Source organism: Amorphotheca resinae (assembly GCF_003019875.1).
Source record: "Amorphotheca resinae ATCC 22711 unplaced genomic scaffold M430scaffold_4, whole genome shotgun sequence".
NCBI lineage: Eukaryota > Fungi > Ascomycota > Leotiomycetes > Helotiales > Amorphothecaceae > Amorphotheca > Amorphotheca resinae.
The window spans coordinates 2007776-2029199 of NW_020194474.1; the positions used below are offsets into that span (position 1 = coordinate 2007776).

At 51.4% G+C, this 21424-nt stretch overlaps 7 protein-coding genes across 7 annotated transcripts; 3 read left to right on the forward strand and 4 right to left on the reverse strand.

The window, feature by feature from the left end:
* Window positions 1–576: 576 nt before the first annotated feature.
* M430DRAFT_65668 (hypothetical protein) lies at window positions 577–2619 on the forward strand. Its single transcript, XM_024869194.1, has 4 exons — window positions 577–659; window positions 728–853; window positions 905–997; window positions 1046–2619. Exons 1-4 carry the CDS (start codon window positions 597–599, stop codon window positions 2189–2191), a joined length of 1428 nt encoding a protein of 475 aa, XP_024722668.1. The 5' UTR covers window positions 577–596; the 3' UTR covers window positions 2192–2619.
* Window positions 2620–2970: 351 nt separating this feature from the next.
* Window positions 2971–5171, reverse strand: M430DRAFT_119095 (hypothetical protein). The gene is made up of 2 exons (XM_024861731.1): window positions 4371–5171; window positions 2971–4308 (listed from the first exon to the last, which is right to left on the reverse strand). The coding sequence occupies exons 1-2, from the start codon at window positions 4788–4790 to the stop codon at window positions 3202–3204; spliced, it is 1527 nt and encodes a 508-aa protein (XP_024722669.1). The 5' UTR covers window positions 4791–5171; the 3' UTR covers window positions 2971–3201.
* Window positions 5172–6395: 1224 nt separating this feature from the next.
* On the forward strand, window positions 6396–8886 carry M430DRAFT_137831 (hypothetical protein). The gene is made up of 4 exons (XM_024862532.1): window positions 6396–6575; window positions 6637–6780; window positions 6841–7615; window positions 7663–8886. Exons 1-4 carry the CDS (start codon window positions 6511–6513, stop codon window positions 8494–8496), a joined length of 1818 nt encoding a protein of 605 aa, XP_024722670.1. The 5' UTR covers window positions 6396–6510; the 3' UTR covers window positions 8497–8886.
* A 308-nt stretch (window positions 8887–9194) lies between these two features.
* Window positions 9195–9843, reverse strand: M430DRAFT_57814 (hypothetical protein; the record flags this gene model as incomplete). Its single annotated transcript, XM_024868693.1, has 2 exons — window positions 9195–9385; window positions 9560–9843. 2 exons carry the CDS (start codon window positions 9841–9843, stop codon window positions 9208–9210), a joined length of 462 nt encoding a protein of 153 aa, XP_024722671.1. The 3' UTR covers window positions 9195–9207.
* Window positions 9844–13649: 3806 nt separating this feature from the next.
* On the reverse strand, window positions 13650–15293 carry M430DRAFT_34358 (hypothetical protein). The gene has a single exon (XM_024866535.1). The coding sequence runs from the start codon at window positions 15232–15234 to the stop codon at window positions 13891–13893; it is 1344 nt and encodes a 447-aa protein (XP_024722672.1). The 5' UTR covers window positions 15235–15293; the 3' UTR covers window positions 13650–13890.
* Window positions 15294–15736: 443 nt separating this feature from the next.
* M430DRAFT_34359 (hypothetical protein) lies at window positions 15737–17555 on the reverse strand. Its single transcript, XM_024866536.1, has one exon. The coding sequence runs from the start codon at window positions 17272–17274 to the stop codon at window positions 15814–15816; it is 1461 nt and encodes a 486-aa protein (XP_024722673.1). The 5' UTR covers window positions 17275–17555; the 3' UTR covers window positions 15737–15813.
* A 1209-nt stretch (window positions 17556–18764) lies between these two features.
* M430DRAFT_34360 (glycosyltransferase family 32 protein) lies at window positions 18765–20510 on the forward strand. The gene has a single exon (XM_024866537.1). The coding sequence runs from the start codon at window positions 18879–18881 to the stop codon at window positions 20205–20207; it is 1329 nt and encodes a 442-aa protein (XP_024722674.1). The 5' UTR covers window positions 18765–18878; the 3' UTR covers window positions 20208–20510.
* The last annotated feature ends 914 nt before the right edge of the window (window positions 20511–21424 follow it).

A 21424-nucleotide genomic window follows, 5' to 3' on the forward strand; every position in this document is an offset into this window, starting at 1 on the left:
CAAAATACGCTCTGTGGATACGTACCGACTCTGTTAAATAATACCAGACGCCATACCTCAAGATGTCGTTGAAGTGGGTCTGGTTATGGGCAGTTGTTGGTTATCTAACTTGTTACTTGGGACCGGACTGTAACGTCATCAATAGTCGCTGATGATCCCCAGAACCCAGATGTCACCGCCCGCCCTTTTCAAGCATCACGTCGAGGCCAAGGACTCTCGCTTGTCTCTCCAGAGAGAAACCGCTGGTAAGTGCAGTATAGTATATCTTCGTATCCTCCCTCTAAAAAGTAATATTCCTCCAGCCTTGATTCCTATTCCTGGCGACACCAGAGATCCCCCGTCTGCCAAAGACCCTGCAAACCGTTGAATCATCTGAGTTGCGCAGGGGTTCACGCACATCCGCAAGGAAGCTCCCCACTCCCAGAAAACCAAGCAATCGGCGTACGCAACCCCCCCTTCCCAGACAAACACCGAAAACCTCATATATCTGTCTGTCTTGCGACCGACGCGCCGGGCCCAGAGGCTGATAAGTCAACTCAGACAAACCATCATTCATCATGGCGGAAAAGGTCGGCCTTCCGGGCAGCAGCGTTGAGATGCCCATGCGCCAAGTCTCGGGCTCCAGCGATCATGCCGTGCCTGCTTCTGATCCCAACGATGTGAGTTTAAATCCCTTGTGTTGCCGGCGATATTAGATGTGGAGGCTAATGGGTGCTCGTGTGTGTAGACCCCGACCATTCTGGCAGAAAGACTGCAGGCTTGGAAACATGCTGTTGGGTATCTGGAGGACTACGTGGGCGCGACAGAGAAGATACACAAGGCGCATTCGAAGGAGTATGAGAAGGTCTTGAAGGTCGGGCAGCCATTTTCTAACGCGCCCAAAGCATAATACTAATTGCGGCAGACCATCGCAAACCCCTTGAGGGAGGCGCACCATTTTGAACAAAGCTTGGGCGGTGTCGCTGGGATGTTTGAGAACATGAGAGTAAACACGCAGGTAAATGGATGCGAGCTGTTTTGAGCGCAGCGGCTAATTAATTGACAGAGCTTGGTAAACAGCCACCTTGAAACCGAGAAGAACCTCAAAGGCTCCGTCCTCCCTATTCTCGAGCGCCTACACAAGGAAATCAAGAACAAGTCGAAAGAGCTGTCCTCGGGAGCCGCAAAAACCGCGAAAGAGGTCGAGAAAGCGCGAGCCACCACCCAAAAACACATCGAGCTTCTCGGACAGCAGACTGCGAACCATGCTGCTGCAGGAGGGAACACGGATCCTTCAAATGATCCGTATGTTTTACAGAGGGGGGTTTACTACCGGCTCAACAAGCAAGTCCTCGAGGAGAACAACAACAAGCATAATCTCATTGCCGTACAAAATAACTTTGCGCAATTTGAAAGCCATGTCGTTGAGGTCATCCAACAAGCCATGATGTCTTTCAACCAATTTGTCGGTGGCCAGGCCCAGAGGACCCAGGCTCTGTACCAAGATATGCTAGCCCAGGGGCAGCAAATCCCTCCGGATTTCGAATGGCAGAGGTTTGTTGGTCGGAGTGGCCACATGCTCGTCAATCCCAACGAACCTGATCGATCAGTTGACGCGATTTCTTTCCCCAATCAAAACCACAAGAGCACGAAACCTCTCATCGAAGGAACACTCGAGCGCAAATCTCGCAATAAGCTCAGTATGCACGGATACAGTACTGGCTACTACGTAGTTACTCCGTCGAGGTTTCTCCACGAGTTCAAGGATAACGATAATTATCGCAAGGACCCCGTTCCCGAACTGTCCATCTTCCTCCCAGATGCCGTCATTGGCACCACGAACGGCGAGAAGTTCAACGTGAAAGGGAAAGATGTCAGCGGGGGTCTGGGCAGCAAGTTATCCGGGTCGTCCGAGATTGCCTTCAAGGCGCACACCGCAGCGGATGCGCAGCGCTGGTTCGAAGTTATCAGATCCGTGTCTGGCGCCGGCCCGAACCTGGGCGCCGAGCAGCCAACGTCGCCCGTAAGCCCCACGGAGAGGAGAGTGGTATCGCAACCTCCCACCTATTCTGAAGACGAGGCCGAGTTCGTCCCGCGATCCCTGGATCCGAATCCGAGACCACCCTCCCCCACATATCCTCTCCCTCAGCAGCGCCAGACCTCGGGCGTGATAGGTGGTGCTGATGCAGCGACTCGCCAGCCAGCTACTTGATCTTGACCCATCCCATCCATCTAAACATCTTGCATTAACGGCGAGCCCACCACCCACTTACTCACTATCTACCTACTACCCTGCTACGCCCCATCAAATAGCAAGCAAAACAGAGAGCAAGAAGAAGAAGAGCAGACGTGAGATCTTCACGCGGTTCGTTCCTACTACTTATCTTTAGAAGGATGCATACATGTATGCATGGCCTGCCACTGAAGAAGATCGTTGGCGCAAATCTGTTTTGATTTTTGTTTCGGGGAATTTACTGCAAGTCTATATTTTCAAGCGGGACGGAAATCAATGGATTAGTCCTTTGCTGCTTCTCTTTTCTTTGTTGCTTTTTTCTGTCTAACGATCGATGATGAAAGATCCGGTCTGCAATATAAAAATTTCATGACCCAAATAATCAAGCAAATCCATCGATGCGTGCCATGCCCAGAAACTTAAATCTGTTGCTATCTATCTTCCTTCCTTTCCTAACCGCATAAGTCTAAAGATCCCAGCTCAGCTGGTCCCTCCCTGAATGCCAGACCCGACTCTGAAATATAGCTTATGCACCAATGTTTGTTGTATCTTGTGTTGTGTGTTCTGTGTTCTGTGCCCAGCGTTTTTTCCATGAATAGGGGGGGGGGGGCTTAAGGATAGGTGAGTAGGTAGGTATGTATTCGTGAGAGCCTGAGTTAAGAAGATGATGATGATGATTATAAAAGTAAGAGTATTAAAGCATCAATAGAGATGCACAAACAAACAAGTTCACCGTGGTATAAGCAAAAAACCTTCTAATGCGAATCTCGAATGAACTATCTATCCATGGTATGTATCCTGCTGCTGATTTATTAAAAGATAAGATAGGTAGCCCTCTAAATAATGAGAAACCCATAACGAATAATTGAGTGACATTGCCCGCCTGGTCGGTCTATAACTTTCTTTTCTAAGAAGATTTGATTAAATACATACATACATACTTTTCTTTCATCATAGATAGCCCCCTCAATCCGTACAATCCCATTCAATCAAGCCCTTGGGATCATAGCCACCTTGACACCATTCGCACTCGCCATCGTCAACCCCAACTGCGGGACCAATCCCTCCCCATCTCGATCCTCCACGCGCTCAAACTCCTGCAGCAGGCGCACAATCGCATAGCTCGCCTCAGCGAGCGCGAACTGCTGGCCGACGCAGATGCGCGGCCCGCCGTTGAACGGCAGATAGGCCCAGCCGGGCCGCAAGCCCTCCTCGGGGGCCCAGCGCTCGGGCCGGAAGTCCAGGGCGTCGGGCCCGAAGATGTCGGTGCGGCGGTGCATCGTGTAGACGCTGTAGACGACGGTGAGGCCCTTGGGGATGAAGATGGGGGACTGGCCGTCGGGACCGCCGCCGCGCGGCAGCACGGTGTCTTTGTTGGCGTACCGACCGTTGGTGGGCACGACCGGGTACAGACGCAGGGATTCGTTGAGGATGTATTTTAGGTATTTCATGGACTTGAGGGTTTCGTAGGTGGGCAGCTCGCCGTTGAGGGAGTCGACTTCGAAGCGGAGCTTCTTGAAGATGTCGGGACGTTGGGCCAGGACGTGGAAGGTGTGGCTTAGGAGACTGGCGGTCGTGTCTCGTCCGGCGAGGAGAATGTTGAGGAGCTCATCCCGTAACTGTTTTGGGTCTCGGGTGGCCTTCACCAATTCCGTGAGGAAGACGTATCTCTGGGACGCGTCCTTTCCATCGACACTCTTCTCCGGGTCGGTGGATGATGGGGGGTTCTCTAACAGAGCTCTGTAGACGATCTTGTCCACGAATTTATGGACCGTCTTGCATGCTTCGTCGAATTCCGTGTCACGGAACAGGGCAGAAAACTTTCCCAGACGGGTTCTGTTCCCGAGTTTTGATTGAGCAAAATCAAAACATCGACCAAAGCGCTCTTGTTCCGATCCCTCGGTACTGCGCAGTGACGAGACCGACTCGCCGAACAAGAACTCGGTCGACGAGTCGAGCGTCAGCTGGAAGAACAAGGTCTGGAGATCCACAGTCGAACCGTCTCGCGGGATCTTGGCGATGAGATGTTGGATGTGCGTCTCAAACGTGTCAAGATCGGCTACTTGGTTCCTGGTGAAGTTCGGACGGACGATGGCCTATATGTTCCTGGGCGTCAGGTTCTCCCTTTCAATCCATGGTTTAATGTCACGTTACGTACCCTAGAGTGCTCCCACGCAGCACCATCACTCGTGAAGATGCCATTTCCCAAGAGAGGTCCGAAAGCCTTCAATCTCCCCCCAAGCCCAAAATCAGCGAAGCTTGACGCCAGGATCGTTTTGATGTTCTCGGGATCGATGGTGTTGATGAGGTGGCCGCCCAACACGACCGACGAAAAAGTCGGGCCGTGGCTGTCATAAATCGACCTCATCTCTTCTAATATCCTCTTCTCCTTCACGGCCTTCATCTGTCTCCTGAAGTAGGCCCATCCCAGGATCCGCTCGGATTGCGGGAGTCTACGGACGGGCTTGCAGCCATGGGCCTTCTTGAAGCGGTAGGCCGAAAGGTAGGATGCGAGTCTTTTGACGGTGAAGATGACGGCCAGGCAGAGCAGGGCGCCGAGGTAGAGAGGATATGCCATTGAGGCAAGAAAGCTCTGGGTGATGGCAGAGAAGAAGCAGAAGAAAACGAGGAAGAAAACGAGGAAGAGATTGTTACGGGAGCAGAACACGAGGGGAGGGCTGGAGGACCCTTTTTCAATTCTTTTCTTTCTCCCTTTCCTCTCTGTCAACGCTTCGAAGTTACAGTGTTACTTTACGACCTTACGTATATAGAGACCCGAGACGCGCACGGCAGGGTGACAATGCTGCGTACGTACGAGAGAAGGGCCGCGGCATGAAAAATGCAGATGCCTAGAGGTTGGCCGCCAGGGGCAGTTCGTGCGTAAGCGGCGCAAGGGGGTGTTGTGATTGGCAAGGCCGTTTAGCAATTGAAAGAAGGGAGTTGATGTTGGCATTGTTCTCCCTACAGCAACCAAGATTGCATATTTCCGACTCTGCTGTGCAGAGAGGGAGAAAAGCAGAAGAGAGATATCAGAATGTCAGACAAGCGCTCGGACTGTTCCGCATGTCGCCTCCCGCCTCTCGAACCGTATGCTTATTCGTATGTTCATGCGTATGTTCATGCATTCATATGTCCATTCATATGCTCATTCACGTGTAATTCTTCTTCAGCGGGGCCGGGCTCTCGTATGATCATTTGGCCGAGGCGCTGCTCTCTATGGGCGGATGGTATAGGCAAGGTCAGGAAAGGCCATATATACCTAGGTACTTGTACATACGTACTTAACAATGATAACAGAGGCTCTGGTGAACCGCTCCGGCGCAATGACCGGATGCTTATTGGGGTCATACTGATGAATGAACAATGATTGGATCACACGATTCGGCATTCATGGAGATTCCTCTTCAGGCCCGATCACGTGCCGCCCTTATCTTATCGCCCACCACCCCGCGCTCCGTGCACCGGCGGGCAGTGGCAGAGAGGATACCCCGGGAGTACATCGAGATGCGCCCGGTCGGCGGCAAAAAGGTAAGTACCTCGCGTGTATCTGTGCTGTGGATGTGCCCCTCAGCTCGTAAGACGAAACACGGGAATAGCGGTACGGTACCGGAAGGGAAGGGGGAGGGAATGAGAGAATAAAGAATGTGAATCAATAAAACAGGGAAAGAGACTAAGGTATGTACCCAGATGTATCGATCCTTTGTTCAATACTAATTCCAAAGTATCTCTATATCTTAGTCATCAGAATCAGCAGTGAGAGGTAAACACAATGGAAACCCCCACCTCTACGGCGCACCACAACCCCCCACCGGCCATAAACCACCGGTGACGTGCGCCTCTTCAGCCAATCGCCCCTCCCACCAATCAGCGCCCGCCCGCCGCCGCGCCCGTTCTAGACCGTGAGTCCGTGACCCTTCCGCCCGCTGTAGATCACCGAACTCTCGCACCTTTTTGCAGGTATCCCGAACACGCTGAACACAGATGCCTTGCCTCTTCCGTCCTGGCTGCATCATGCGGCAAAAAACCCCGTCGACCCATTCTTTACCCTTTCGTGCCATTCAACCGCAACGAAACTCTTTCGCTCCCTCATGAGGCGCATCTTCTTCCTGATACCCAGCGAGGGAGAAGGGAAAATTCCTTCACTTGGTCTCTGAAGATAGCTTCTCTTCTCTCTATTGAGATACCCCCCCCCCCCCCCCCTCAAGAAAAACATTCGCTCGTTCTTATCATCGCCCGTTTTCAGCCTCGTTGCCACCCAGGCTGCGTGCCCAATCCCTCGTTCAACCTAACTTCGCACGATGCCCAGTTTCAATCCCTTTGGCGGCGTTACTGGCAGGACGTGTGCCACCCTCTTTGAAATACGGTATGTTTCTATATATATATCTCCCCTCACTCATCCTAAATCTTTGCTGATTCATCATAAGCCTCGAGAACGAAGTCATCGTCCTTCGCGGCGCTGAGAATGAGGCTTCCAGTCAGCTCCTGAGGGGGGTCGTCGTTCTCTGTCTGCCCGCAGCCCTGAAAGTCGAGGATGTGCACCTGCGCATGACGGGGCAGTTGAAGGTTGGGTGAGTTCTGCACCCAGACACTCCGAGGCGCGTGATCAACAACTAACCCTCTCTATCCAGCTGGAATGACCAGCGCATGTCAGCTGCCGGCATTTCCCACAATCGAGTCGAGAAGACTACCGAGATATTCAATCACAAATGGGCCCCGTTTGTGGGCGGCGTGGGCCCGGGCTCGTCCTCGAGAGGCACCCTCCTACCCTCTGGAAACTACGAATGGCCTTTCGAGCTGGTGATCCCGGGTTCCATGGCGGAGAGCGTTGAAGGGTTGCACGACAGTCATATTGTATACAAGTTGAAGGCGACTGTTGCGAGAGGCAAGCTGGCGTACGATTTACACACGTGGAAGCCCGTACGGATCGTTCGCACGCTGGACCCAGCCGCTCTCGAGTTGACGCATGCCATGACGGTGGAAAACATATGGCCCAACAAGATTGAGTATCAGCTTATCATCCCCCAGAAGGCTATCGTTTTCGGGACCGCGATACACGTCTCGATGCGATTTACGTCGTTACTCAAAGGTTTGAGGATAGGCACCATAAAGTGTGTCCTAGTTGAATCACAAGAGTTTGTAATCCCAGGGGCTACTGTGCATACCGAGAGGTTTTGGAAGCATTCGAGGGACGTGAATTCATGGACGTTTGAACTGAATGACGAGGAACACTACCATGATGTACTGGATGAGAGCGGTCAGGATGGCTATACCCTGAATGAGATGATGCCGTTGCCGAAAAGGTTGAGCAAGTGTGTCCAGGACGTGGATGTGCACGGGATCAAGATACGCCACAAGGTCAAGTTCAACATCGCCTTGCATAACCCCGACGGGCACGTCTCAGAGGTGAGTTCGCTTAAGCCTAAAGATGCGAAACATATTGACAGATCTAGCTCCGCGCAACGCTTCCGGTCACCATCTTTATCTCTCCGAACATGCCAATCGACGCCGACGGTTGTCTGATCGACCAGACCCCTCTGAGTTCACAATCCGTTGATGTAGCTTCACACGCACCACCCCTCTATGGCGAGCATGTTCTAGATCAGCTCTATGCCGATATAGATCAATCGGGTCTCATGACCCCGGCCCCCCAATCTGGGATGAATACTCCCTTCTACAACCTATCCCGCCACGGATCGTCTGAAAACCTAGCTTCCCTTGATGGGGCCGTTCATCCAACGGGGGCCGTTCCTCCAGCAGCTCTATCATCGAGACTACAAAATCTCAACACCTCGTCTCGGAATAGCAGTTTCCAGAGGAGGCACCCGGTGCTGGGTTCTGGCGGAAACACTCCACACCATGGGCCTCACGGCGAGAATGATAGCGGCTATTTTGATCACCACCATCACTCGGCGAGCCACAGCACTGTTCTCAGTGGACGCACAAGTGAGGAGGACGAGCACCATGGTGGACTCTCAAATCTTGCCAGTGGTCAACATACTCCCGAACATATTGATTACTCGGACCTTGGCGATCTGAGCAAGGTTCCTTCGTACTCCACCGCGGTCAGAGCGCCGATCAGGTCGACGACCTATTCCGAATCATTACCCAACTACGAGGCCGCAGTATCAGTCCCCCCCAGCCCGAACCGAGCATTCAGCACCCCCACCTCCCCACTCGTCGGCAGTCCCGAAATAGGCATCAGAAGACCACCCCCCGCGCACGTGGGAGACTTTGAGGAGAGGAGGAGGCTACACCTCCTGACGCCCCGCGAGCGGGCATCTTGAGAAAATTCCCGTTCATTTCACCACCAGAAAGTCAGTCAAGTCAGTCATGAGCGTGAATGAAGTGTAGCGAGCGTTGGGAATGAATGAATGGCATGCATGCATATATACGGGGCAGGCGCAAAATTTAGACGGGAGGGATATTTAGATAGGAGCGGGGTTCGCATTTCGAAGGCGTTTTTTTTTTTTGCTTCTCACTTTTTATCTTTTCTTATTTCTTATTATGATTAACTAACTATCCATGAAATGAAAAAATCCGGATCATGCAAACTTTTTTCAAGAAGGAAGGAGTCAAAGTCGGCGGTAATCTCAGGTTAAAGGGGATGGATTTGTATGAATGAATGGATGGATGGTTGGATGGGCTCGGGGGGAAGCGGGGGCGGGGGAGGCGGGCGGGCGTATATTGGATAATTTATACCACCAAGCAAACCAAACTAAACCAAACTAAACCAAAATACCTCGCTCAGCTCAATATCTAAGAAAAGCCAGCACCGTCCCGGGCTCTGCTCTCTGCTCTCTGCTCTCTCTCTTTCGTCAAGTCATGTTTAATATATCTGCTGTGTGATTTTCATGCACTCATTCATCCATATCCCATATCCCTCCCCATCCCTCCCCATCCATCCCCATCCATCCCCATCCATCCCCATCCATCCCCATCCCTCCCCATCCATCCCCATCCATCCCAATCTTCCTCCCCTCCCCTCCCCTCAACTCTCAAATCCCAAATCTCAAATCTCTAAATATCCATGCCTTTAACTTTCGGCTCTTCTTCTTCTTCTTCTTCTTCTTCTTCTTCTTCTTGCCGCGCTTTTCTTTAGGGGCGCTGGGGTTGTCGTGTTTGATGAGGTATGGCTGGCTATTCGCATTCGCATTCGCATTTCGCATTACCCACCTAGTCATTCATTCATTCATTCATTCATTCCTCTTCCTCCTATCCGAACCAAACCCAACCAAACCAAACGCACAAACGCAAACAAACGCACCAACAGAACAGGACTTGTATGCATGCATTCTCTTTTCTTTTCTTTTCTTTTCTTTCCTGCCCCACTTTTCCCCCCCTCCTCACGTCCTCGAACTCGAACCTAAACTCAAACTCCAGCCTCTAGCTCTTCTTCCATCCCCTCTTCTCCTGTTTCTGCTTCCCTCCTCAGCATAATTATCATTATTATTATTATTGTTGTTGTTGGTGCTAGTGCGTTTTTTCTTGCGCGCGCACTCGCACTCGTCCATCTGTGATAGGATCGCGAGGAGGAGATCGGGTGCTTGTTGGAGGTTTGGAGGTGTGAGGGGTGGACCTTCGATAAAGCGGGAGGGGCGTGAGGGGCGGGAGGGGCGGGGTGGGGATGTCATGGTTTCTTGGTTTTGATTTTTTGTTTTTAGAAGGGGGGTTGTGCTTTGGGGTGGGTTGGTGAGTGAAGAGGATGGATGGATGGAAGGAAGGTGTGTGTGGCGTGGGTGAGAGGAGAGGAGAGGAGGAGGAGAGGAGGAGAGGAGGGAAGGGGGCGAATGTGGATATGATATAGATGTATATATATAGAAAATCCCAAAAACGCCCCCTCCCTTCTCCAACCACCACCACCATCGCCTCACAACACACGTAGGATTCCCGCCCTCAGCAACAATCAACCAACCAGAACCAACCGATGCAAGAAGGCCATCTTCTTATCGATACCCACCCGCAGCACCAGCATTCCCGGCACATCGTTCGTTGGTACTCAGGACTGGAAGATGAGGCGCGCAGCGTCGCAGGATGGCCACTGCACCGCCCCTGGCCGCGAGGCTGGGATGTCGTGTTGCATTATAAGCAGCGCTTTGAATAGGTCAGGTCAGAATCGTGAGGTGTGATGAGATAATGATTTGAGGAGAGCAACATATCAGATCCCATCTGCTTGGAACTGATGATGGGCGATCTGAAGATCAGTTAGTTGTCTGTGAGCTGGGGGCTTGGCGATCAGCCTTGCAGATGTATAGGGCACTTGGAAACTGTTCCAAGTATAGAAAAAGCCACATAAACCAGAAAGAATGGAGGAGAATAAAAACCCACGGTCCTAATCCTGTTTTAAGAGAAAAAGGGATGGCTGTCACCTCTACAGACTACTTACTGTACCTGTCCTTGCCGGGTGGCTGTTCAGGGACACAGCCACAGCGCCACACCCGTTAAACCAACGTCAGCGGCTGGATCCGGAAACGCCCGTCCTACGGCAGTAACCGGACCTTACCGCTGTAGGCAAAAAGCTTGAAAACCGCGCGTCACAGTGCTGTTTACGGTTTACCCTGTAAATTAAGCTTTGTATCCTTCGTATCCGCTCGGCTGCTGCTGCCCGAGAGTTTCTAGGTTCGGCATCTTCGGCCACGGCATACCCGATGCTCGAGTAGCCGCGTCTTACCGCGGTTTTCCGGGGTGGGGATCCGGCCCGTTCAGGGCATTGAACTTGTACAAAACCTTTTATTCTTGGCCTTGAGCCATATGACCACTGCTTGTTAGCCGTCCTTGGGACTTGGGTACGCGGCGCGAGGGCGCGTGGCAGTAGCTCAAGGCCGCCAATAAAGTATCGTCCAGAATCCAAAGGTTCTTCCAAAGCGGAAGCTCGGCAACTAGTCTGAAGAACAAGCGCAGAACATCTCTGGACCAGACGTGATTTCGGGAATAGTCTCAGGAATGATGAGGAGGACTAGAGGGGCTGGCCACATTGTCTGAATTGTTTTGGCGCGACGTTAGAGTCGGAGACAATACTCTGTAGGTGAAAGCTTGTCGAGATGGCGATATAGACGACGTGGATGACTAGGGCGATAGGGCGATGGGCAGAATATCGTGTCTCCCCATCTGGACGTCTGGGATTCAAGTTGTGAAGGGGGAAAGGCGGGGAAGGAAACCTCAACAGTTGGGGTTGAAACATACCCGACTGAGCCTGAGGAACTTGTAAGTTAGTACTCATCTTCTATGTTAGAATTGATTACCCAGAGTACCTTTAGAGCTGGGGTCCAACGTGCTAGCCAGATTTCCACCAGTCTCTACACCGAAAGTGTCGTGTCTGCCGGTGTCCATTGATTCGAAGACTGTCGCTCCAAATATCCGAGGATAAAAAGTCGGTCATATCCGAGGTTGTTTGGCATAGAAGTGAAACATATCGTTCTCGTTGGCTACCCGGCACTGGGAATAGCGTGGTCTGGACAAACAACGAGCCATCTGAGTCTTCAGACGAGTGTTTTTGACATTTTGTCAATTGTGGCGGTCACATCTCCATCTGGTCTGAATTGTGTGCAACTGGTTTGATCTTGTCGTATTTGACGTGACGAACCGGGTTATGTGTCAGGTGCTGAAGACAGGGAGCTAGATCGATGGCTACTTACTTGCAAGTATCACATCACGTTCTTGCTGAGCATCTCTCCTTGTTCTCTGTAAAATGGTCGGTAATACTCGGCGTCCCCCGTCATCCACCAAGCTCACTTCTTTCCCCTCGAGGAGAATAAGTTGCAGTCCCTACTATACCACATCTGACCACACAAGTTATGGGCGGATGAAGACCTAGTCATATGACACTGATCACTGATCTCAAGAATGCTCAAACACAACTCAGTGAGACAAATGAAGTGAAGGTAAGTAAGGTAAGGTAAGGTAGGTGCATCCGGCCCTCATGAAAGTCTTGATCATGTGACATAACTTTCTTCACACATTGTCCCCAACAAAGGGGAGCAGCGTGCGAAAGGCAATGAGATAACACGTCTCCTCCTTATCTCTCCTTCCACTATGCATTGTAATAACCAACAGCGACTTATACATCATCATATAAGGTGCACATAAAAGGTAAGAAATCCGTCAGATCACACACAGTCCTTTCCATGCGGGGAGACCGGCTTCGACTCCTAGACCAGCCGTACGTACGTTCTCATAGATGAGGGAGCCACTGCTAATGATATGCAACTTTGCCTGCAGGAAGGTCGACTTGCTTTTGCCAAGAGACTAGAAGGCCATCCCACATGCACTGGCCGACCGTGCGTTGAAAAAGACGCATAATAGACATCTCTCTGCATCGCCAATGTTTGGTGTGCCAGGGATAGAGCTATCTCTCTGCGAGCTGCGAAGACTGCGGGAAGATGACTTGCTTGCATGCTTTCACCACGGTTCGTGAGATAGGAGACGAATTGAAACTGTGGATAATACGGGAGGTTAGGGATTTGACACTAGTACAGACTTCCAACGGTCGTTATCCTATTTCCCCTCTCTCTTAGTCGAGAGGAGGGGGAGCCCATAAGCAGACCGCTATCAAGCAGAGCAGAGCACGTCAGGAGGGAAGAGGAAAAGGAGAAAGGTCGCGTGTTTAAGTAAGCATCCCCCCTTATCTCGCTCTTCCCCGCCCATCCATTCATCGTTTCTGACTTCCCTCTCAGGAGGAAAAAAAAGAAAAAAAGAAAAGAAAAGAAAAGAAGCATCCGCCCCGCCCCGCCGCCATCTCCACCGCGCCCCACACCCCCCGGACGCTTCCCCTCCCTCCCCAAACCTCCGCACCACCCCGGACCCCGCCGACCCATAATCAAAGAGCCGAGGCAATATTCCTTCCGCAGATCACCATTTGAAAGGAATAATCAAGGATGGGGGGGAGCCACCATCATCCAATTCCTGCTTCCTGCTTCCTGCTTCCCAGCTTCCTGATTCCTGATTCTTGAATACTTCCCGCATATCATACGCCGTCTGATTAAGGATGGCTTGCACAGCAGCTGCGGAACAAGGGGGCATACCGGCATTGCATGGAGAACAAGGAAGCAGAAAAGCAATATTATTCTTATTATTATGCCGTATGACAGGAAATACGGGTTATGCGGGTTCATGCACTACCATCTGCGTGAGATGATAATCACATGCGGGATTCGGACCTCTCTTCATGTGGAAGCAGTGGAGAGCCGAGATCCCATGGATGGGAACTTCCGAACTACTTGGTGGAACAGGACAACCTCGGTGATTCCGATTCCTGGAGAGGCGGGGCCCCATCATCGACATGCTTAAAGCAGCGCGCGCCCTAGGGCAACACCGATTCGATTCTGTGGGGCTGAACGATGGGAATGAGAGATTGCCGGGTTTGGGCGCTGCTACTGGAGGCAGGCAAGGGAGGGGTGGTTGACAGCCGTTTTCTTTTGTGTGTACATATTCAGATGTACATGCTCAGATATTTATAGCACATGGCGCATCAAGGTAGATACAGTGGTACAAAACTATTGGAAAATATCCCTTTAGAACCTCCTAGAGAAAAAAGACTAGGTAGGTATCTACCTATCATTACAGAGTATGTTCATCACTTGATCATGTTCTACATATATATCCAAAAAGAAAGCAAAAAAACAAAAACAAGGCACGCCCTGGTATATATGTACATCACACATGGCTAGAAAAACGTTTCATGATCATAAATCCATACAGAGTCCCAGATCTGACAGCAGGTCGCCCGCCACAATATCAATCCCCGCCGTCTTGGAGTCCTCAATGCCGAAAGCGATGAAGAGCACGTCATCGATGTGTCCGTGGTACCTGTGGCCCTGCTTCTTCCAGCTCAGCGACGTGATGTAGAACATCTCCGTCTGGGTCCAGGGGTTCGCCGCGTCAGCGACGAAGGAGTCGGGCTTCTTCCCGGCGCCGGGCCCGCCGCGGCCGTGGATCCAGATGGGCTTCGTCGAGATGCCGTGGATGTCAAAGGGCGCCGTCTGCCGGAAGAGCATGACATACGGCTCGTAGACGCTGTGGAAAGCGTAGAAGCTCTTGTGCTGGAAGATGCTGAGGATGAACGTGTTGGAATCGTTGGGCTCGCACGTCGGATCGGATCGCTTGCACAGCGTGATCGAGAGCGAGTTCGTCGCCTGGTGGATCGACTCTGATTCCGGCGCCACGGGTGGCATGTACTTCGCCATGCATCTCTCGTCATTGAGAGCAGCCAGAGGCGCCAGGTCTTCCCCGACCGAGCCGTCGAATTCCAGTTTCGCAAAAACCCGTTTGGGTGCAACATCGTAGTGGGCGTAGATCTGTTCGTCTTTGTCCCAGAAGACAAACCAGTTCTTCTCAACCGCTCCGTATGGAGGCGGTCTCTGGAGTTCGGTGGCCTTCCTGAATTCTTTCTCCATGAAAAGCTCAAACCCCCAATCCACCAGTAATCTGAAGTCCTGCATCCACTGCCCAAAGCACGTAAAAGCTGAGAGCGAGCCGTATATAGCATACGGCGTTCTCGGTCCATAGAACACCCGCGCATCATGAGGACCAACGCTGAGGTCAAAGTACGCCAGTTCACCTTGACAATTGCCGCCAGAGGTGGCCGCGATGGGCAGGATCATCGGCTCCTCTACGCACTCAAGCACGTCCTTCTTGAAGACCGCATTGCAGACCAGCTCGGCAAACCACACGCTATTCTTCACAGAGCTCTCTTGCATCTGGGCAACAATGATCCAGGTGTCGTTCAGGCTAGGGTGGGGAATTATGTTGGGGTTTATGGCTTCCTGCGCGCCGAATTTGATCGGGAAGTACTTCCTGTCCGCGGTCGACACCGAGAACACCTCATGATGCCTCCCCTCGTGGTCTCCTAAGGTCTCTGGCAAGCCCGGTGTTTGACTCCCTGGCTCCAGCGTCTGGTCGACGAGCGCGTTGTCCTCCGTCGAGTGCCGGCTCTGGAATGGCAAGACGCTCAATCTCTCGTCGTAGAAGCCCAACGCGAGAAATGCGAGGATGAGGAATGGGCCTACGAAGGGCACTAGCCGCCTCATGTCTCTGACCAACATTGCCGGAGAACTGGAGACGGTAACAGCAATTCTCGGTTTCTCAGGGTATGGATGTCGTCGAAGGCGCGCGCTGCTCTTATGCGCCTCACATACCTAGCTCTAGCCGAGGGTTTGATACGTTTACACACCAACCAACCAGGCCCCCTCCTCTGCCTCTATACCAGATTGTGGGGCAGATCGTCAACTGTTTCTTGGCCGTACAGTACACTTGCTCATGGCGGTTATCCACTCAGAATCTCAGACAGTACGGAGTCTACAAAGTATATATCCGATTTTAGATGATTGGTCGTTTCTTCCTAACTGATCTTCATTTCAGATCGCATTGGTTCTCCATGACACCTACAACACCATCAAGACGAGACTCAGCTCTGAGAATGAAGCAGCAATGTAACATTCTATGGTTACGATACAGCTGCCAGACTCACTACCGTATCGACATTTTTCAAAGACATTTGATTTCTTGACTGCAAAGTGCTAATCGAATTGTGTGGAGTGGTAATATATTCCTATAAAGAGTCCACTCTATATACATTAAATCTAAGGATGTTCATATGCTTATATATCTCATGATTTTATAGACGGTGCCATCGTCTTCACATACGCCCACTGGGAAAATCTGACGCTTGGTTCATCAAACAATTTGGTGACTATCTCAGCGAGCCACAGTGTGACTGGCAAGAGGATCAGATGCGGGACGAGGAAACTCAACTCCAGACCCAGCGGTCCCGCCTTGGATAATGGGAATATGTTGATCCAACTGGCCAGGGGCAGCGCATGCGATTCCCTCGACCACCCAGTCGCGTGATAGAGTCTATCTCCGAGAGTCCAGAGCACCGGTCCGTGGACCAGGTATAAGGCAAAGGAGATACGGCCGAGGTATTGGTTGAATCGCATCTCGAAGAAGCTCTTGAGCCACCATATGCGTGGAATCGAAGCCACGATGAAAGACGCGGCCCAGAAGAGGTAGAACCATTTATAATCGAAGACAGCCTGTGGCTTCAGATATGAGAGATATTTCCATCCAGGCGACACCTTCAACACCTGGACATCCAAGCTGTGGGAAGGAATACCACCCAGATATATGCTGATGACGAAGAGGCTGTAGAAGATTGCCTTCTTGCGCTTCTCCAGCCTGAAGAAGAAACTGGGAAGATTGCCGTTCGCAGAGAGCAGATCGAGGTCACAGAGGAGCATGCCCGACATGAACATGGAGCAGAACCAGCCATCTACAATATACATGAAGTAAAAGATGAGCCCCACTTCACACCAGAGACGAGCATTCCTTGTGCATCTCGAGAGCGCCAGGAGTGAGGTGTAGATGACAATAGAGCCCCGGAACTCGACCGGGATCGACCATGCGTGGAAATTGTAAGTGAACCAAGGTTCGCCGCCCGTCCTGAACACGAAGCTGAAGTTCTTGAACTCAACATACCAATTCCACAGCTCGTCGGGCCAATTCGATTTGTGTTCCGTAGACGTCCAAATTCCAAACATGTGCCACGATGTCATATATACAAATGTTGTGCAGATAACTGGGATATGTAGTCGTAGCCACCGTCTGAACAATGCTGATGCCAGATTGTCTCCGAGTTTCAGGTATTCGCCAGCCTGGATCAACTGTAATGGTTTCGCAGACAGCACGTATCCCGAAATCACGAAGAAGACGGTGACAGCGAAATGGCCGCCGGAGAAGAACGTTCGTATGCCTGGCAAAGCGGCAAAGTAATACTGATTGTCGTACCCGAAAGCGTTCTCGAAGATGGCATCAGCAGCTATCGCCTCGCGCGCCCACATTTGATGGTGTTGCCAATACACCAGAAACGCTGCAAATCCTCTCAGGCCATCGAGATACGCCGTGCGTCTGATGACTTGCTTGCTGCGCGGCCCCGCGGCTCTGGTCAAAAAGGCGGGCCGTATCAGATCTAGAAACCATTGTGCTGCGCGAGCGGGCGCGGGGAGCTTGAAATCCGGCTTGATCTCCTCCCAATAGCCACTTTCCAAGATGTTGTGGCTTTGCGGAGGCATCTGGGAACGAGTAGACGTTGTTTGAAAGCTGAGGAGCCTGCTCGACTGGGGAGCGATGGGCAGAGGAGGTGAGAGAGGCGTGAGGTTGGAAGATATTCGGCGGTTTCTCTCTCAGAGGGGCCTCCACAGGGCAACGGATGATCCGGACGACGCGACCAGGCGATAGGGATGAGAGACAAGGTTGAGCCCCAGAAATACGGATAGAAGACTCCCTCTTGGCAACCCTTAGTAAGGTAGTGGACGGTGCTGCCCTTGAGTGCCAGCGCCTGTCACAAGCCGGCGATATTTTGGAACGATGGGATTTCGCAATCCACAAAAATCCAAGACAGAACGAATATAGCTCCGAGGTTCAAGACCATGGGGTGCGGGGAAGAGCGAGCCAGCGAGAGATTCGATTCTCAGGCCGTCTTGTTGACTACTCAGTCCTTGATTTCCTCTCATGAGGTATTATTCGTCTAGGCCAGGCCGGGTGTATCCCTTATGCCATACCAGGTTTAAGTCTGCAGAAGACTTTTGCAGTTGGGTCCAACTAGGGACTGTGTTGGAATCAAGGACTACTCCTGTATAGGACTACTGTGCAGGCATGGTGCAGAACCAGTCTGTACACTGCAGTTGCAGCAAGATCCCAGCGCCGTCATGCCATGTTCCTGGCCGGGGCCTGACGCCGAGAGCCTATCGATGAGCATATCGGCCGAGGCTATGTCGGCAAGGGCAGAAGATCAACCACACCGCCGCTGTTATACGGACCCCGAGCATGGACGAATTGCAAGGGACGGAGTGTGAAAGTAGGAAACCAATTTACGAGCCCAGCACAGGGCGGAAGGACAAGCCAACCAACCGGCAACAATTCAGTTGTAATTACAGTACCAGTTCAAGGTCCCTATCACCAACCGAGCTTGCCAATCCTCCGGCTTTCCCCCGCTCCCCACCCCCGCTCCCTTCGCGCTCGCCAATCCTTGGCTCTTAGCCCTGGGGTCTTTGGTCTTTGCGAATCCTTAGCTCTTTGGCTCTTCGACACCCAGTCTTTCTTCCTAAACCCGATTCTTAACTTTCAAGGGCCCTCGTTCCTCCCGGTCCACAGACCCACAACCTAGCATCTTCCCTATACCCTACAAGTTACAACGTACTGTAATAACCCGCTCCGACAAGGGGCCGCATCCAGCTCAACTACTCCTCAAGGCTCAAGGCTCACCATAGCCTGCTCGACAATTTACGAGGGGCGGACGACTTGCCTATTTTGTGTTAAGCAATGATAAAGACGAGATTTGACGTCAGGTAGTCAGCTTACCATGTACACAGTTACGGGGGTACAACCCATTTTCCCCTGGCCTCCAGACTAACTCCCTACTGATCATCGCTGATAGCCCAAATCCCCCCCCAAGCCGAGAGCCCCCCGCATGGCACACTCCGCAATGCCTGGTACCTAGCTCCCAGGTATGAAAAGCTTCCAGCTAAACCTCGGGATTCCTTTTTTCCAACTTTTCTCCCCAACTACTCATACGGCTGCTGGGTAGACTGTGGATACCACAAGCCGATAACGTTGCGTGACGGGACCCCGCAATTGATAGTTCGAAAGCTGTTAAAGCTTCCACGGAGACCTCAATATGCATGCTTTCAAAAAGATCCCCCGCCCCCCGAACATTCAACTCGGGAGAAGCTACGAGAAAATGATGCAGGCAACGACACCGCTGCTTGGTCGCCGCCTGCCGAAACAGATTCAGAGGGTTCTGCCAGTATGCCTCGTGTGCATACTAGTCGTCCTGTTCCTCTCGAACGCTGATACTTTCAGCTCGTCCCCTGGGGTCGCCGACGTGTTGAAGCGCGAGTTCTCCTACCAATCGATTCTATCATCGGGCACCAAGTTCCCGAAGAAGATATGGCAGACGTGGAAGGTTGATCCTCTAGAATTCGAGGAGAGAGACTTGTCGTGCGCCAAGACCTGGACATCGAAGAACCCAGGCTACAGATACGAGGTTTTGACAGACAGCAACGACATGTACTATGTTGAGACCCATTTTGGTCCTAACGGCTTCAACCGACTCGACATAGTGTACATGTACCGATCACTCACTGCCAAGATTATCAAGGCAGACCTTTTGCGGTATCTGGTGATGTACGTGGAAGGAGGAGTCTATACCGACATTGACGTTGAGGCGATCAGACCTATAGAGAGATTCATCCCAGATAGGTACAATGAGAAGGATGTCGATATGGTAGTCGGCGTCGAGATCGACCAGCCCAATTTCAGAGACCATCCCATCCTCGGCAAGAAGTCGGAATCTTTCTGCCAGTGGACATTCATGTGCAAACCGAGACTTCCAGTCATGCTGAGACTGATCGACAACATCATCAAGTGGCTCAACGAAGTTGCAAAGAAGCAAAATGTACCAATCTCGGAGATTGTGCTCGACTTCGACGATGTGATAAGCGGCACAGGTCCCTCAGCATTTACTGAGGCAATTTTAGCAGAAATGAGCAAACGCGAGGGAAAGACTATAACCTGGCAGACCTTTCATGACATTTCCGAATCTAAGCTCGTTGGCGGCGTGCTGGTTCTCACTGTTGAAGCGTTCGCCGCAGGTCAAGGCCACTCAGACTCTGGAAACCATGAGGCCAGGACAGCCCTGGTCAGGCATCGCTATCATGCCTCTGGGTGGCCCACCAACCATCCGCGGTACAACCACCCGGTGTACGGTGAGGTGGAGAAGTGTAACTGGGAGGTAGAGTGTGTGAGGCAATGGGACGAGAACAAGGCGGCTTTCGACGCCCTCTCTCCGGAAGAGCAAGCAAAGAAAATCGCGGAGAAGGAAGCGGCGGACAGGGAAGCAGCCATGGCAGAAGAACTTGCACTTGAGACTGCCAATGAGCCCGTCCTTGATCCCGCAGCCCTTGATCCCCCCGCCCTTGATCCCAACTTCAAGCTCATAGGGTGAAAGAGGAAATGATAGGTTAAAAAAGTGCAAGAGGTAGAAGGGGAGACGAGGGGTGGAAGGCCACCGGTCGTAGATGGAAACGTTTTCTTTATGGTATAGGTACATATTGGAACCATGGGTCTGGGATCATAGTTTAATAAGTTGCGGAGTGAAGGGATCCCGCGACTGGAACCGTGTCTGGGTCGGAGAAGACCTGCTCGTCGTGAATCCATATTCACATTTCGGCGTCAAATAGATGGTAATCGGTGGGGACTAAGACGTCTCGTACGAGCTTATGCATATACAGAAAATTTATATGTGTATACAAAGGCTCCTCGTTTTAAGATGATTTGAGACGCGTGATGACACTTATCTTTCTCAAATTCTTTGGCTCTTGCATATGGATCAAGCTGCGATAGGAGAAGAGGGAATTGAGCCTCAACTATGCAGCAATACGGGGATGAATAGACCAACTGAGATAAGAAACTGGATAGATGGATAGATCCTGCCTCTGCCAAGCACAAAAACAGAGGCGATATCCCAGATTGACCACAACGGCTCTTGATCCCCCAACCCGCCAAGGAACTAGCAGTGGTGAAATCTGGAGTATCGAATAAAACATGCCGAAAAAAAAGGAAAAAAAGAGCAAAAAGGAACATACAACAGCAGGTATTCGCTGGTGGTCACCCACCCAACTACTAATCTGCCGATCTGAAGCTTGAGTATGGCAGAGCGGACGGGATGCCCTATTTTCTTCAGTCTGTGGTCGTATGTAACAGGAAATTACTTATTCAAGAATATGTATAGGTACAGACCAAATATAGGTTAGAAATTAGAAAAAAAACATACAACAGTAGGTATTCGCTGGTGGTCACCCACCCAACTACTAATCTACCGATCTGAGGCTTATGTATGGCAGAGCGGACGGGATGCCCAGTTCTCCTCAGTCTGTGGTCGTATGTGATAGAAAATGATCTATCTCAACATATATATAGACATATGCTGTACTGTGCTTAGGTAGCTTCCGCTAGAATGCGAACGAGGTACCACCTGTGCGACAACTATCGCCGACCGAACCTTGATACACTGCAATAAAAGTTGATGAAGGGGACTAACATGACAATAATTCTAGAAGCGTAAGTAGAGAAGAGGTGAAACGTGCCATTGATATAAGGAGAATAGATTTTTAGAATGCTAAGATGTTTGAGCGGATTGAGCAACCTTTTGAAGATCTACTG